This window comes from Colius striatus, chromosome 10, assembly GCF_028858725.1.
Source record: "Colius striatus isolate bColStr4 chromosome 10, bColStr4.1.hap1, whole genome shotgun sequence".
In the NCBI taxonomy this organism is placed as follows: Eukaryota; Metazoa; Chordata; class Aves; order Coliiformes; family Coliidae; genus Colius; species Colius striatus.
This window is the reverse complement of record NC_084768.1, coordinates 30819487-30833505: the sequence shown is the minus strand read 5'-3', so window position 1 is coordinate 30833505 and position 14019 is coordinate 30819487. Positions and strand designations below refer to the sequence as shown.

The following is a 14019-nucleotide window of genomic DNA, read 5'->3' as shown; positions in this document are numbered from 1 at the left end:
CAGATGTCCTAGGAAACAGAGCAGGATGGCTCCCCACCTACCTGCGTGTACTGCTGTCTCCTGATGCCTTACACTAGGGCAGTGTCCCCATGAGTGCCAGTGACTCATGGCACTCTCAGCCCCACGCCATGGTTTCCATTAGAAAGTGGTTCTCCTGACAGGCTGGCAGTGTCCACATGCAATGGCCACACAGTTGCCCAGCCTCCAGGGCCAGTTGGGCTTCCTGTGGGCTGGGAAACAGCGTGGACCTGCGTGGAATGGGGCTGATCAGTGCTGGGCTCAGCACCTGCACTTTCCCTGCCTCTGTGAGCGGGCAAGGGAGGTTTATCCCCACCGTCTGAGAGTGCAGGTTCATTGGAGGCTGACTACCGGTGAGTATCACTGGGGATGAGGGATGGAGGCTGCTTGGGAAAGAGTGGCAGAGGTTTTTACCTGGATTATTCGAAATGTTTGCGGTCCAATTGCTCGTACATAACGTAAAGCCATTAATCCCCAACACGCAGGAGAAGGGCTGTAGTGTGGGCGTCCCCTGTGCTGTGCAGCCATACCATGATGCCCACTATGATACTCTCTGTGCAGCCTGCTGGCACTACAGATTGATGAGGGTTCTTTTAAAGATTAAACCAGAGACTTTGGGAAAAATCTCCTGTGCTCCTCTCAGCCTTCCCTGTTGCTCACGAGGGAACAGAAAGCAGCATTTCCTCCTTTTGCTCCTGAAGCTGCTCCAGTGGCACAGGTCTTCTCCAGCCAAAGCAAACGGCTCCCATGGCCATGCTCCAGGCTCAGGTGCTGTGGCTAGGGCCGGGGGAACTCGCCGGGCCAGGGGCAGGATGCGGCCCTGGGCTGGCACGTGAGCGCACGTGAGGCCGCTGCTGCGAGGGCTGGCAGGTGGCCTGGAGCAGGCTGCAGTGCTGGTGGAGGCTGTGGCCTGCATCACGGGTTGGGACAGCTCTTGGCATCACGCCGGGTGCGATGTCTCCCCCGAGCAGGGGCATACCCCGTCCATCGTGATGCTGGACCCAGTGGATCTGTGCAGGGCCCGGTGCTTTCAGCTTTCCTGTACCAGTGAAAGTTAAGCAGTGGAGGAAAAACGTTGCTGTATGTTATAGAGGAAGAGAGGTAAAAAGGGCAGGAAATTTGCACCATGTCCATTTCCCCTTGGCCCCCGGCCGCTGCTCATTCCGGATTCGGGATTTGCGTAGGCAGAGTTAAAAATAACAGGGGTATATAAAGAGGGACGGAGAGGGCTGTGCTGGCCCCACAGTGGCCAGGGCACAGCCAGGCAGCAGGCAGAGATCAAAGCAGGATGCGCTCCAAGCAGTGCAGTGGGGTCTGGGGGTGTCGTGGTGCTGCTGTGCCACCGCGCCAGGGCTCGGGGTGCCCAGCTCTGCCGGCTCAGCAGCCTCCCTGGGCCCACAGCCGGGCAGCACCTGTGGGAGATGGGGCCACGTACGTTCCCATAGGCAAAGACATCACCCCCAAGCCTGGACCTGACCCATCTGCCCTGCTGGAGAGCTGTGTGGGCAGCCTGGATGTGTGCCCGATCCAGAGCACCCCGTCCCTGGGCCAGGTTCCCCAACAGTGCTGTCAGGGTTCAGCCGCTGTCCCCGAAGCCCCACAGCCCCGATCCTTGGCCGTGCATCCCGGTGCTCCCCAGGCCTGGGGCAGGCAGGGCGGACACAGCAGCTCGCTCCGCCGGTGCAAACGAATCTGCCCTCTGTGCCCTGATAACATTGTGTTTGTTGCAGAGCGGGAAGAGCCTGCCAGCACACGATAAGAGCAGATGACTTTACTCTGGACCCACTCTGGATTGAATTATGCTTTAATTTCATTTTCAGTTCCTCTTTTCTTTGCAGTAGGGGAAAGGGGTTTTGGGAAGGTGTAAGCAGGTCTGGGGGCTCCCAGACCCTTCTCCAGGCAGGCCAGTCCCACACAGGAGGGAAGACAGAGAGTAAAAGCCAGCCAGAGCCACTTTCTGCTCTCAGGGATGTAACTCTGGAGTGTCACAGCAGCCAGGGGTGTCCTGCTGCGTGGCTGTCCCGCTGCGTGGGTGTCCCCGAGGCGCCTGCCCCCATGGAGTCTCCTGCAGGGTTTTGGGGGCTTGGGTTTCACCTCCCACTAAAGCAGAAGCTCTCTGGTCTCTGATGCTGTGAAAGGTGTTGGAAGGACTCTGTGGCTCGCATTGGAGAGGGGACATTCGAGATGCCCCAAAGGAGAGTCTCCAGGTTCACTCAAGACCCCAGCTCCTGCTGACGGAGCATCACAGGGGACACAGTGCAGGTGTTTTTCAGTCCTTGGTGTGTTGTGGGATAGGGGACTCTTCTGGGTCTCCTGGGGGCCCCACCAGGCAATCCAGGTACCAATGCCATCCCCAGCAGTGCCATGAGGCATCACCCTCCTGCCTGCCCCACGTGTGCTGAGTGCTGCCATGGGCACTGTGTGGCCGTGGCAGTGTTGACACGGCTGACGATGCTCTCTCCTTGAGGAAGCCACCTCCAGCACACCACGCTGGGCATGGCACAGCTTTTCTGCAGCCAGATGTGTCAAGAGCAGGGATAACCATTAACCCTTTCCTCTCTGGCCATCGCCTGGGCAGGCATTCCTTCCCACCCTCCTGTCAGCTCGCTGCTGGCTTTCCTGGGATGTCAGCCACTGTACAGCCTGCTGGAGTGGTGCAGGAGATAATCCACTTTTCCTAAACGAGCTTCTGTCAACAGCGGGCTGCGTACCCACCAGCTGCTCCTGCTCGCTTCTGTCTCGGCTCAGAGGTGGCTCTGTGGCTGAGGGACTGGCAGGGCTGTGGCAGGGACCCCCAGGGCTCACAGCGGGCAGATCCCTCCCGTGCTGCCCTCCCCATCTCCCTGCATGGGCAGCACTGGCAGTGCTTGTGCTGGTGCAGTGCCTGGCGTGGTGCCGCTCCCCTCCAAGCCAACCCTCCCACTGTAGCATTGGTAGTGAGAGTTTCCTGGGGAATATCCCACATCTGCAAGAAATATTGGCTGTAAAAATGAACCTGATCTCAAGGTGACACCCCTCTTAAAATGAGCCAGCACTGCACGGGTGCAGGCGCCAAAATTGTCTGGAAAAGGGGAAAAACCAAGTAGAAAAAGTGTTTGTGTTCTGTGGCATCTGCTCTCACTTATTTATACAAGTTTGGAGCAGGAACTGCCTTGCTATTAATTATTATTTGGCTAAGAAACAACTAATGGGATTAACTGATGACTTAAGCCACTCTGGGGGCCAGGCTAAAAGGGATTTTGAGTGATGTCCACGTGGTCCTTTGCCACTTTGGGGGTGACTTTTTTCCAAAGAAAGGACTTTGCAGCCCGTGTGATCTGACCCGCTGGATGGCATTCGTCAACTCTCTCCCTTACCATCAGCCAGGCACGCGGGGCCCAGGCAGCAACCCGGTGTGTGCTCTGGAAACCAGGGCAGGGATTCCTGGTAAAAGGGGGAAGATTTGAATCGTTGTTGTTCCACTGGATTACTGAAACAATTTATTGCAATGCTCCACCCTTATAATTAAAACGCGGTGATGAAAGCAACTGGTAGAGTAGCTTTGGATCCAGAAGCGTGTGTGTGTGGTGTGTGTGTCTGTGTGTGTGTGTGCACCTCACCTTTGGTGTTTATATTTGTTTTTTTTTAAATTGACTCCTTGCTTCTCAACACTACAGGCAGCAGCCCCAGTTCTTAGAAAGGTATCTGGGGATGGAAAGCCCCAGAAAGCAGGGAGACAGGCTTCCAGGAGATAAGGGACATTGCTTCTTGACAAACTCAACAGTAGTAGGGCCATTCCTAGTACTGGCTGGATGGGGGCCAAGGGGAGAAGGTCTTACTCTGAGATGGACAGGGCACCAGACAGCTCCTGGGGAGGCCTGTCCAGCACCCCACGCTGGGACATGTCCCAATTCCCCAGCAGAGAGTGGGGTACCTGGATGTCTTCTGCGAAGTGGGACATCTCGGTACCCTCATGTCCCCCACTGTGGGAAGTCTTCAGAGGCACAGCATTGTCTCAAGGACTCTAAGGGGCACATAGGGTTGGCCAACCAGCCTGTGCCCCCCACGGCAGAGCGGTCCCCAGACAGGGCAGACAAACGTCCCGTGGGGGCTGTGGGACAAGATGAGATGGTGCAGGCAGGGTGCCAGCCCCCCAGCAGGGTCTGACCGGCTGTTATCTGAGCTCACACACGCACCCTGCGTGCGGCCAGATGGGAGCTGGTGTGCTCTGGGCTCCTGATTGCCTCACTGACAGCACCGGCACGGGGCACGAACGCAGTCACATTAAGCTACTGGTGTGGTGGAATTACGGCTCAGCCACCTGGGCCCAGCTCCCCGGCTGGCACAAGCACCCACTGCAGCCCCCACGGCGAGCGCTGAGGCCAGCTCACCGGCCGGTGGGCTCTCAGCTGTAACCCATAACCCTACACCAGATTTCCCCGTCACACCCTCGCTCACCCCTACACGCGCTGGCGTGTGCCACGGCCATCGCCCCAGCCCCAGTCGGGACACGAAGCCAAAGGTCCCCAGCCCTGCGACCTACAGCCCCCCCTCCCCATTCACGGCGCGGGGGCAAACTGTCGGTCGGGCCGTCTCTGCCCCACTTGTCATCGCGGGGAAAACCAGGAGACCCTGAGCTTTGGGATCCGGCAGCCTCGCCCCTTCTCCCGGCGCGGGGGCAGGCAGCGGCGGGCGCGGGTCCGCACCTCGCACCGCAGCCGCGGAGGGGGCAGCGCCGACCCCCGCCCGCCGGGGCGGCCCGCGAGGGGAGGGGCGTGGCTGGGGCGGCGGCGCAGCCAATGGCGGGCGGCGGCGGCGAATATCAAGGGCGGGCGGGCCAATGGGGGCGCAGGCATGCCGTTAACAGCTTAGGGGCGCGGGGCGGCGCAGAGCAGCGCTGCGGCCGCCGCGGGGAGCGGAGCGGTGCCGGGCTCCGCGCACCCCCCCGCCCCAGCGCGCCCGGCCGCGGCACCCGCGCCCCACCGCACCGCCAGCCATGGCGGCGGCCGTGGACGACAGCACGCTGCCCTCCATCTCGACTTTCGCCAACTTGTTGCCGCTGGAGGAGCGGCCCGCCGATATGCTCCACGTAAGTACCGAGGAGAAGGGTGGGTGCGGCAAGGGGGGGGGGTACGGGACACAGCGTCCTGGGACAAGGGCTCAGGCGGGCTTGTGGGGGCGGCCCCCTCCCGCCGGCGAAGGGCGGCCCGGGGGCGGTGCAGCCGAAGCGGTGCCAACCCGTCGGACGAGTCGGGGGGAGCCGCCGCCCCGAGCGGCGGGAGCCGCCGCAGCCGTTGCCCCGTCGGTCCTAACGCCCCTCTTTCCCCGCAGAGGATGCTGCAGCAGGACGGCGGCGCCGCCGTCAAGCGGGAGGAAGACGACTTGGGCAAGTTCGTGGACTTGGACTTCATCCTGGCGCACACCAGCAGCGGCGGGCAGGGGCCGCCCGGCCCCAACTACCCTCTGCCCGAGACCCCCGAGAGCTGCGGCACTACTTACGACAGCGACGGCTCCTACCCCACTCCGGGCAAGTTCCCGGCGCCTTATCCCGAGGGCCAGAGCCACAGCTACGTAGCCGAGCTACTCACTCCGGACCTGCCCGGCCACTGCGATCTGCAACGGAGGGAGTACACGGAGCTGCGGGTGCCCGGCGGCCCTCACCACTCCCACCCCCATCACCACCCGCCTCTGCACCCGTCCCTGGCCCGCCCGCTGCCCCTGGACCCCGCGCAGCCCTTCGGGCCCCGCATCAAAAAGGAGCAGCCGGAGGAGCGCGCCTGCATGCTGGGGCTGCCCCCCGCCGCCGACTACCTGGGGCCCGGCGGCGGCGAGCACAAGCCACGCGTGGCGACGGGGCCGGGACCGGTGCCGGGGCCACCGCTGCCCTACCCGGGCTTCGCCCACGGCCGCCTGGGGCCCCCCGAGGAGCCGCTGCCCGGCGCCGACCCCCACCTCCTGGCCGACCTGCCGCCTCACTACGCCGTGGCCCCGCACCGCTACGCGCCCCACTTCGCTCCCCAGCCGCCGCCACCGCAGTTTCATGGACACTTCAGTGTTTTTAGGGAGCCCCTCAAGGGGCCGGGGCCGGGCCCAGCGGGGCTGCCCGGGCTGCTGGTCACGCCGCCCAACTCCCCAGTGCTGGAGTATTTCCCGGCCGGGGCTCCCCCCGAGGACTGCAAGCCCAAACGCGGCCGCCGTTCGTGGGCGCGCAAGCGGACGGCCACGCACAACTGTGAATACCCGGGTTGCGGCAAGACCTACACCAAAAGCTCCCACCTCAAGGCTCACATGCGGACCCACACAGGTAAGGATGCGCCGTGGGAGCGGCGAGGAGATGCGGCGGGGGATGTGCAAAAAAGCCTCAGTCGAGGGGAGCTGGGCGCGCAGGGAGAGCCGTGAACCCGCTCCGGTGCGGTTTCAGGCGGTGCGGAGCAGTGCCGGGGAAGGTGGCACCGGAGGCGCACGGAAAAGAGCCCCGCGGTCAGTCCCCGAGTGCACGGAGGAGGTCACTGTGGTGGGGCCGGGTGGGAGCAACTAGAGAAGACCCCGCAGCCGGCACGGGGCTGCATGGAGGGGTCCTAGGTGCAGGGCAGCATGCGCGAATGGGAATGGCCCCCGGGAGTGATCCGCGGGACCCCCGTGGTGCGGCGTGCGCAGGGACCAAAGCACAGAGTGAGGCCACACCTGACCTGGCCTTGGGGTGCCTGGTAGGGCGGGACGTGGAGAAGCTCCCCAGCTGGGCTGGAGGTGAGCTGAGGGGGGGACATGGACTGGGGGTGTATGGTGAGACCTCCCTCAGATAGGTGGGACCAGGCACGTGGTGCAGCCCCAGAGCTGGGATGGGTGGGCACCTATGGTTTGGAGCAGGGCAAAGGCGCATGGGGTGGGTGCTGTAATGAGGCAGAGGTGACCAGAGGATGATCCTCATGTGAGGCACATGGAGAAGAGCAGGAAGATCGGGATAAAAGGAAAGGTGGGTTAGTCAGAGGTGTGGATGAGTACTCCTAAGTGGTGGGTGAGGATCTCTCCTGAGAAGAGGGTGCCGAGCAGGAGAGCATTGGGGTGAAGGTTGTAGGGGGACGATGGGGACCTCTAAGCCCACTGACACCCCCTCTCCTCTGCAGGTGAGAAGCCCTACCACTGCACCTGGGAAGGCTGTGGCTGGAAATTCGCCCGCTCCGATGAGCTGACCCGGCACTACCGCAAGCACACGGGGCACCGGCCCTTCCAGTGCCACCTCTGCGAACGGGCTTTCTCCCGCTCCGACCACCTCGCCCTCCACATGAAGCGGCACATGTGAGCCATGGCTGGACTTGACGTCCCCGGTGCCAGCTCACGGTGTAAATAGCGTCGGGCTGGGGATGGCACTGGGGAGCAGCCCAGCTCCCCAGCCCTCTCTGCTTGTAGTTGATGACTAGTTTTCTCCTCCTGCCCCTGCTGTGAGAGCTGGGCCCAGCTGAGTGGTGGGGAAGGGCTGCTTTGGGGTATAGATGGGGAGCAAAGCTGCAGGATGTGTCTCCAGTCCCTTCCCAGGCACCACCACTTGGCTTCCTGTGCCTGGAGGGACCCCCCCACCAGCCATGCACCTGGTGAGAGAGGAGGGAGAGCAGCTGATGCAGCAGGGATCAGAGCTCCTGGCTTGTATTTTGGCATCAGCTTAAGCTTCTCCCCCCAATCCCACCCCTGGCCTCTACCCCCAAGTCCTATTTCCAGAGCCTGTGGTGGCTGACTCTGTTGGGGTTTCGGCCAGAGGCCCGTGCCCACTGGGTGCATGGCTTAGGGTGCTGGGAAGTGGGTTGCTGGTCTCTTGGTTGTAGCCATCAGAACATACCTCCTGCCCCAAAAAGCCCAAAGTGGATGGGGCGAGGGTAGGACGTGACTGTGGCTCATGGCTATAAAGGTTTGCAGGGGTTGGCAGCAGAGTGTCACCTTGCAGAGGGAGCAGGGGACACTCCTGTCACCAGCTTGAGACATCCCCCTCCCACTGGGCAGTCCAGTCCTGGCCACTTCCACAGTTGTTTTTTTTTTTGGCTTGGGAGCCTAAAATGGCTTTCCTGGCTCTTGTCTACTTTCATTTGTCTTGTTCTTCCCCTCAGGATGACACCAGGTACTGCTGCAGCTGCCTTCCCCATGCTGCTTTAAGTTTTAGTGTGTAAAGGACAGCGAGTCCAGCTATGAATGCCCAGGTCTCTGCTATACTTGAAACTTTAATGGAAAAAACAGAAAACTCAAAACCAAAATGAGTCTCTTTATGTGCAGCTTCTGCAAAAGCAAGTTGTAAATTAAACAAAGCAGTAATATATAATGTTTCTGGTTTTTAATATATTTTGTTCTTCCAGCTGGGAACACAGATGAGTCTCGGCTTTGGGAAGTGCACTGTTCCTGTCTGTGTATATTGTTAATTAACATTTCTCTGCTTGGGCACGTTAGGTCTCTTGCACTCTGAAATGTTACTTTTCTTTATATGCAAACTGTTGAAATATTGTGATCTGCTGTATAATAAATAAACAAGATGTAAACATGAAAGAGCCAGGAGAGTTTACTTTAAAGCTTTGTTAGTTTTTTTTTTTGTCCTGAAGAGGAGTGAGGGTGAGGCTGGGCTTGCTTGTCAGTAAATATTTACATCGATGTTCATTTCTGCTTAAGTTAGCTGTGGAGGATCAATGGGGAACGCCCAAGCTTTGGCATCTGAGCAGCATCTCCTGTGCAACAGCTCTTGAGTCACCCCACTTCCCCGTGCCTCAGTTTCCCTAATCTGCAGATGGGGCAATTGCGGCACCGGGATGGCGTGACTGGTCCTGCGCTGAGTCATCCCCGTGGGGAATGGCACCCGAAACCCTCCCAGGAGCCTCGCTACTCCCATCTTTGCTTCCTGAGCAGTCCTGTCCCGCTGTCCCCTGCAGCAGGAGCTGTGTGACACCGGCCCTGTGGTCACAACCGGGAGGTCAGTGGCAGCTGCTTGGTCCTGTGTGCAGTGCTTGCTGTCCTCCCGGGGGTGGCCTGGCAGCTTGTTGGGGTTCAGGTGCTGAGGTTTCCCTACGTTAATAGGTGGTGACTCAGCACAAGCGTGCTGGCAGGTTCCAAGCTCAGCAAGCAGGTCTGGCTCCATCCCTCCCTCCCTCCCACGGCTGATTACCCGTGATGCACACATCCCTCTGAAGGCAGGGGCTTGTCCAGACCTGACACCATGCTGGCAGCGCAGGGAGTTTGCTGTAGAAGCTGTGAGGTGCCCTGGCCCAAGGGTGGTGGTGGCTTCCTCCTCCCGTGCTCACTGCTACAACCCCTGTGGCTGGCCAGGGCTGGCTGGGGGAGGCCTTAGGGTGGCCTTAGGGCTCTTTGGCCTGCAATAGGAAATGGGATGTGCTGCCAATGTGGGCTGGGCAGGGCTGATCCTGCTCCTTCCCTGTTTCCTACTTGCAACTGTGAAGAGCTAACAGTGGGAAGGGAAGAGCAGGGCTGCTGCTCTCTTGAGGGATGGCTCGTCTTTTGGGATTAAGCTTAGTGTTTTGGGGCTAGTACCCAGCTGTGGGGTCTGCCCTGAGCAGGTACCAAAAGCATGGGTGTCTCTAGGCAGGGCGGCAGCATCCTGGGATGTCATGTCCTGGCTGCAAGCCCAGGCATGGGACCATGGGACTGCATCCACAGGTGTCACTGATCCATCAGCCTCAATCACTTGTCCTTTCCACAGCTGCCTCCACCCTTTGCTTGCCCCACTTTCAGAGAGATGCCTTGCATGGGGTTGACCAGGCTGGGACACAAGTGGCTTGTGACGCGGTTATCTTGCTCCTGGGACCACTGGTAGTCAAGGTGAGGGTCTGATGCTGGTGGGGTGACCAGAGCAAAACTGCTGCCTCTTCCCCAGAGACTTGTTCAAATTGTCACATGGAGGGAGAGGGAGAGGGAAAGGTGTGGGCTGTTTGAATTAGCGATGAGTCAGGCTGGCAAAGCCAGATGGGGAGAGAGTGCGTGCCTGTGTGTTTGTGTGTGTATAAGTAATCTCTGGCTTTGTGCTTTTATTATGATTATTATTTTTATTTCCAGGGGAACGATGAATTTCTCCAACCATCCTGTCCCACTGGAAAGGCTGGCTCTGCTGTCCTGTCCTCCCTAAGCATCCTGGGAGCTCGAGTGACGGTCCGTGGCTGTTTTGAGGTTCAGCTCTGAGATCAGAGCACAAACCAGTTCTTCTTCACCTTTCATCATCACCGCGCCAGGGCGGGAGCGAGGTCCGGCTCCGCTGCCTTACGTGAAGGCGAGGGCAGGGGAAGACACTTTGGCTCCTTCTCTGGGCAGAGCTGCTCTGGGTTTGCTCCCCTGGGCCTGGGGCGAGGCACTCCTTGGGGCACACGATGGGGCACGGCGGTCGCATGTGCTGGCATGGCTGGGAACCTCACCGGGGCGAGGAGCGGCTCTAGTGGAAAAGGCAATTATGGTTAATTTGTTCTTAATAAAAAAACACCCTCTTCCAATTGCCTGGGCCAAGATGCACTCTCCATTGGAAGAGGGAGCCCAGTCCCGTTCCCTGCAAAACCTGCCCTGCAAAGCGATGAGGGCAGCAGGAAAACACCCTCAGCAGCACTTGAGGGAGACAAGGCTGAGGTGCAATCCCTGCCTGCAGTGCGTGTGCCTGTGGTCAGCTGGAAAACCCTTTGCCCTGGCCTGGCAGGGACTCAGAAATGCACCAGTCAGCTGGTGGGACCCTGCCTTGCAGGAGATGTACCCGTAGCAGTGTGTCTTTTGCTAGAGTGGAGAGAGGGATGCCCTGGAGAAGCCAGGCTGGTTCTTGAAAAGCTGATTTCACCAACATACAGCCCCTGGTTCCATGGTTGGCACAACCAGGGGCAGGTCCTGGTGTTCTGGACCACGTGCCAGGCTGCTGCAGGGACAGTGCAGAGGGAAAGCTGGCTGGCAAAGCAAAGTCACAGTGCCCACACCACCATGCCCATACCACGGCCACGCAGACGACACCCCAGGCTGCATCTCTCCCCTGCCAGCCTGGCATTCCCTGCCCTGCTTGGTCACCTCCTGGCAAAAAGTCCTCTGGGAGCTGTGGTTGTGTTGGCTTCCTGACCCTCTCATGGGACACAGCCCCGTGGCTTTGGGGTGCAGCCAAAGTGGCACAGCAGGCAGGCAGGTAAATGGGGAAGGGAAGGAGTGAGGCATGGAGAAACACCTCCCAGCAGGGAGGTGAGTCATGGCTGCAGCGTGGCCTGGCACCATGCAGTCACCTGCCAGCAAGAGCAGGGCCCCAGGGGGTTTCATAGCTAGAGGGAGGGCAAAAGAGCAGCACAGGTGGATTTCTGTCCTCTGGGGATGACCCAGTTTGTGGGGATCCCCTGTGCTGGAGCTGGCAGGTCTCACGGAGCTAGCCTGGAGAGAAGGAGGTTGCAGGTCTCGGAGGGCTCCTTGCTCAGGGCTCAACCCTGGTGGTGTTGTGGTCCGTGGTACAGAAGGAGCTGTGGAGGGGGTGAGGGTGCTGGAGGTGGGATGCAGCCTGGGTGCTGCAGAGTAGGAGGGACTGGTTAGGGGTGCTTGGAGGGGCTGACACAGGCCCGTCATCACCACAGTGTGAGGCTGGAGCTTGGGTCCCCAGGGCTGAGGTGTCCCTGCTGAAGGATGCTTGCAAGGCTGGCATCCCCTCTCCTGGCAAAGCAGTGGCAAGTGTCCCATCCCTACCAGAAAGGGAAGGTCCAGCAGCCGCTGACACCCAGGGTGGGCCAGGCGCCGTGATAACGGGACTGTGCCTGTCACCGCACCCTTAGGAAACATTTGGCTTGAGGCACCTGAACCCACGGGGAAGCGATAACTCCCCAGCTCGCTCGCCCTGCCTGGACCCACACCTGCTGCTATCGGGCCTTAGTCACACACTGAGAGTTTTTCCACTGCTGGGCCCCAGATAACCTCCCCCTGCCCCACTGGCCGCAGTGTTTGCACTTGTCCTCCTCTGCTGGTGCCAGGCCGGCAGACACGCACACCTTGAGCCCTGGGCTGGAGGCACACACATCCCTGGCCTGAGGCTACTTTTGGCCACACCTGGCAGCCAGGCAAAGGGTGCAAGGGGCATCCTTCCCTGGGACTCAGGGGTGGGCAGGAGGCTGGCCTGCAAAGGGACAGCACTGCCTTTCAGCCAGGGTTAAATGTGGGGGGAGATCCTTCCCTCAGCTGCTGGGTGACAGTGACGGCATGGCAAAAGGTGAGTGATGGGGTTGCAGGGTCAGGAGAGTGATGCTGGCTGTTGCTGTCCCTCCAGCACAGCAAAGGCTCAGGGCACAGAAGTGGCGGGCTCCACGGCATTGCTGGCTTCCCCTGGCATTCCCCGGGCTCTCCCTGTGCCCTCGCAAGGCAGGACCCACGTGCACCCAGGGAGGTGACAGACCTGGGCACATATCCTTGTGCAGGACTCTCAGTGATGGACCAGGTGTGTGTGGGCTGACCAATGTCTCCATCTGTGCCCCTTTGTTTATTGAAGGCCTGTGGGGGCTCTGGGATGCAGTGACTGCTGCCCAGAAACATCTTCCAGTCCCTTTGAAGGCAGAGCTGATTGTTCCACTGCTGATTAGGTTAGCAGAAGCACTCAGCTATTGTGTTGCAGGTCCATGGAGCTGCTGGTGGGACCCAGACCCACAGGGACACTCACTCACAGAGGTGCGGGGGAGGCAGGCTGTGAACAAAGCAGCCCAGCTGCCCGCAATCTCCACCTTTCCTGAGCTCAAAAAGCTCTGCCCTGGGGAGAGAAGCTGTGGACTTTGAAGAGGAGTGAGTAGATCATCTTGTGCTAGGGCAGAGCCTGGGCTGAGTCCTGCTGGGATAGGGCTGGAAGCTGGGCTTGAGGAGGTCAGGGAATATAATCAAAGTCCAAGGTCACTGAATGGCTGCATGTTTCTGGATTTTACTTCTCTAAGTGCTGTTTAACGATGTGAATGGGCTGACAATGACCTGACAATGAGGGCCAAGAAGAGAGATCTTCTTTCTCTCGGCTTACAAAGCTCCCCCTGGAACAGCAGTGCCAGGCAGGCAGAGTAGGGCTGAGACTGTGAAGGCAGAGGAAGGCAGCACTGGGAAAGCCCAGTCTCCCTCTACAGACCCATCTGTGGGAGTGGAAAGGTGCTAGAAATGATTAGAAATGGCCACAGTCACTGATGAGAGGAGTGGGGTGGAGGTGGCAGAGCCGAGAGCAAATAGGTAGGACACAGAATCATTTTGGTTGGCAAAGACCTTTAAAATCATCAAGTCCAACCCCTCACCTCACACTGCCGAGCCCATCACTAACCCATGTCCCTCAGCACCTCAGCTGGGTGTCTTTGCAGTATCTCCAGCGATGGGGACTCCACCACCTCCCTGGGCAGCCTGGGATAGTGTGTGATAACCCTCTCAGGGAAGAAGTTCTTCTTAATCTCCAGTCTAAACCTCCTCTGGCACAACTTGAGGCCCTCTTTTTTCCTCCTGTCCTGTCATTCATTACTGGAGAGAAGAGACTGACTCTCACCTCACTACAACGCCCTTTCAGGTAGTTGTAGAGAGTGATCATGTCTCTCCTCAGTATCCTTTTCTCCAGACTAAACACCCCCAGTTCCCTCAGCTGCTCTTCATACTTCTTCTCCAGACCCTTCCCCAGCTCCGTTGCCTGACAGGAGAGGAGAAACCTTTGGATTTGCTTCTCTGTCTCTGTGTGAGGAAGGACCAAGATGCTAAAACCATGCCTGGCAGCTTGGAAGGGGGCAGAAAAGAATGAAATGATTCTTGGGGACAAGAGATGATGCTTCTGGAGTGTCTCCAGTTCCTGTTGGGGCACACTGATGCTGGCTGGGACCTGAAGGGGAAGTGACATGCCAGTCCCTGTGCCAAGGGATTGCTGGTGGGATGGGAACGGGGTCAACTCCAGCACAGCCTGCCTGGTGTTGAGGGGCTGGGTGCTGCAGTTGCCTCAGCACAGTGTGCACAGGAGAAGAGATCCCCTCAGGGATATCCCCTCTCCTGGGCTAGCCAAGGTGGCTGGCATTTCCCTGCGGGTATCTGTACCCC

General features: G+C 59.5%; 1 protein-coding gene across 1 annotated transcript; it reads left to right on the top strand.

Moving 5' to 3' along the window:
- Positions 1-4899: 4899 nt before the first annotated feature.
- Positions 4900-8523, top strand: LOC133626228 (Krueppel-like factor 2). The gene is made up of 3 exons (XM_062003801.1): positions 4900-5086; positions 5329-6301; positions 7122-8523. Exons 1-3 carry the CDS (start codon positions 4994-4996, stop codon positions 7295-7297), a joined length of 1242 nt encoding a protein of 413 aa, XP_061859785.1. The 5' UTR covers positions 4900-4993; the 3' UTR covers positions 7298-8523.
- Positions 8524-14019: the final 5496 nt, after the last annotated feature.

Coding starts and splice junctions, on each gene's coding strand:
- LOC133626228 (XM_062003801.1), top strand. CDS start 4,994: ATGGCGGCGGCCGTGGACGACAGCACGCTGCCCTCCATCTCGACTTTC. Junction 5,087..5,328: donor GGCCCGCCGATATGCTCCAC/GTAAGTACCGAG, acceptor CTTTCCCCGCAG/AGGATGCTGCAGCAGGACGG. Junction 6,302..7,121: donor TCACATGCGGACCCACACAG/GTAAGGATGCGC, acceptor TCTCCTCTGCAG/GTGAGAAGCCCTACCACTGC.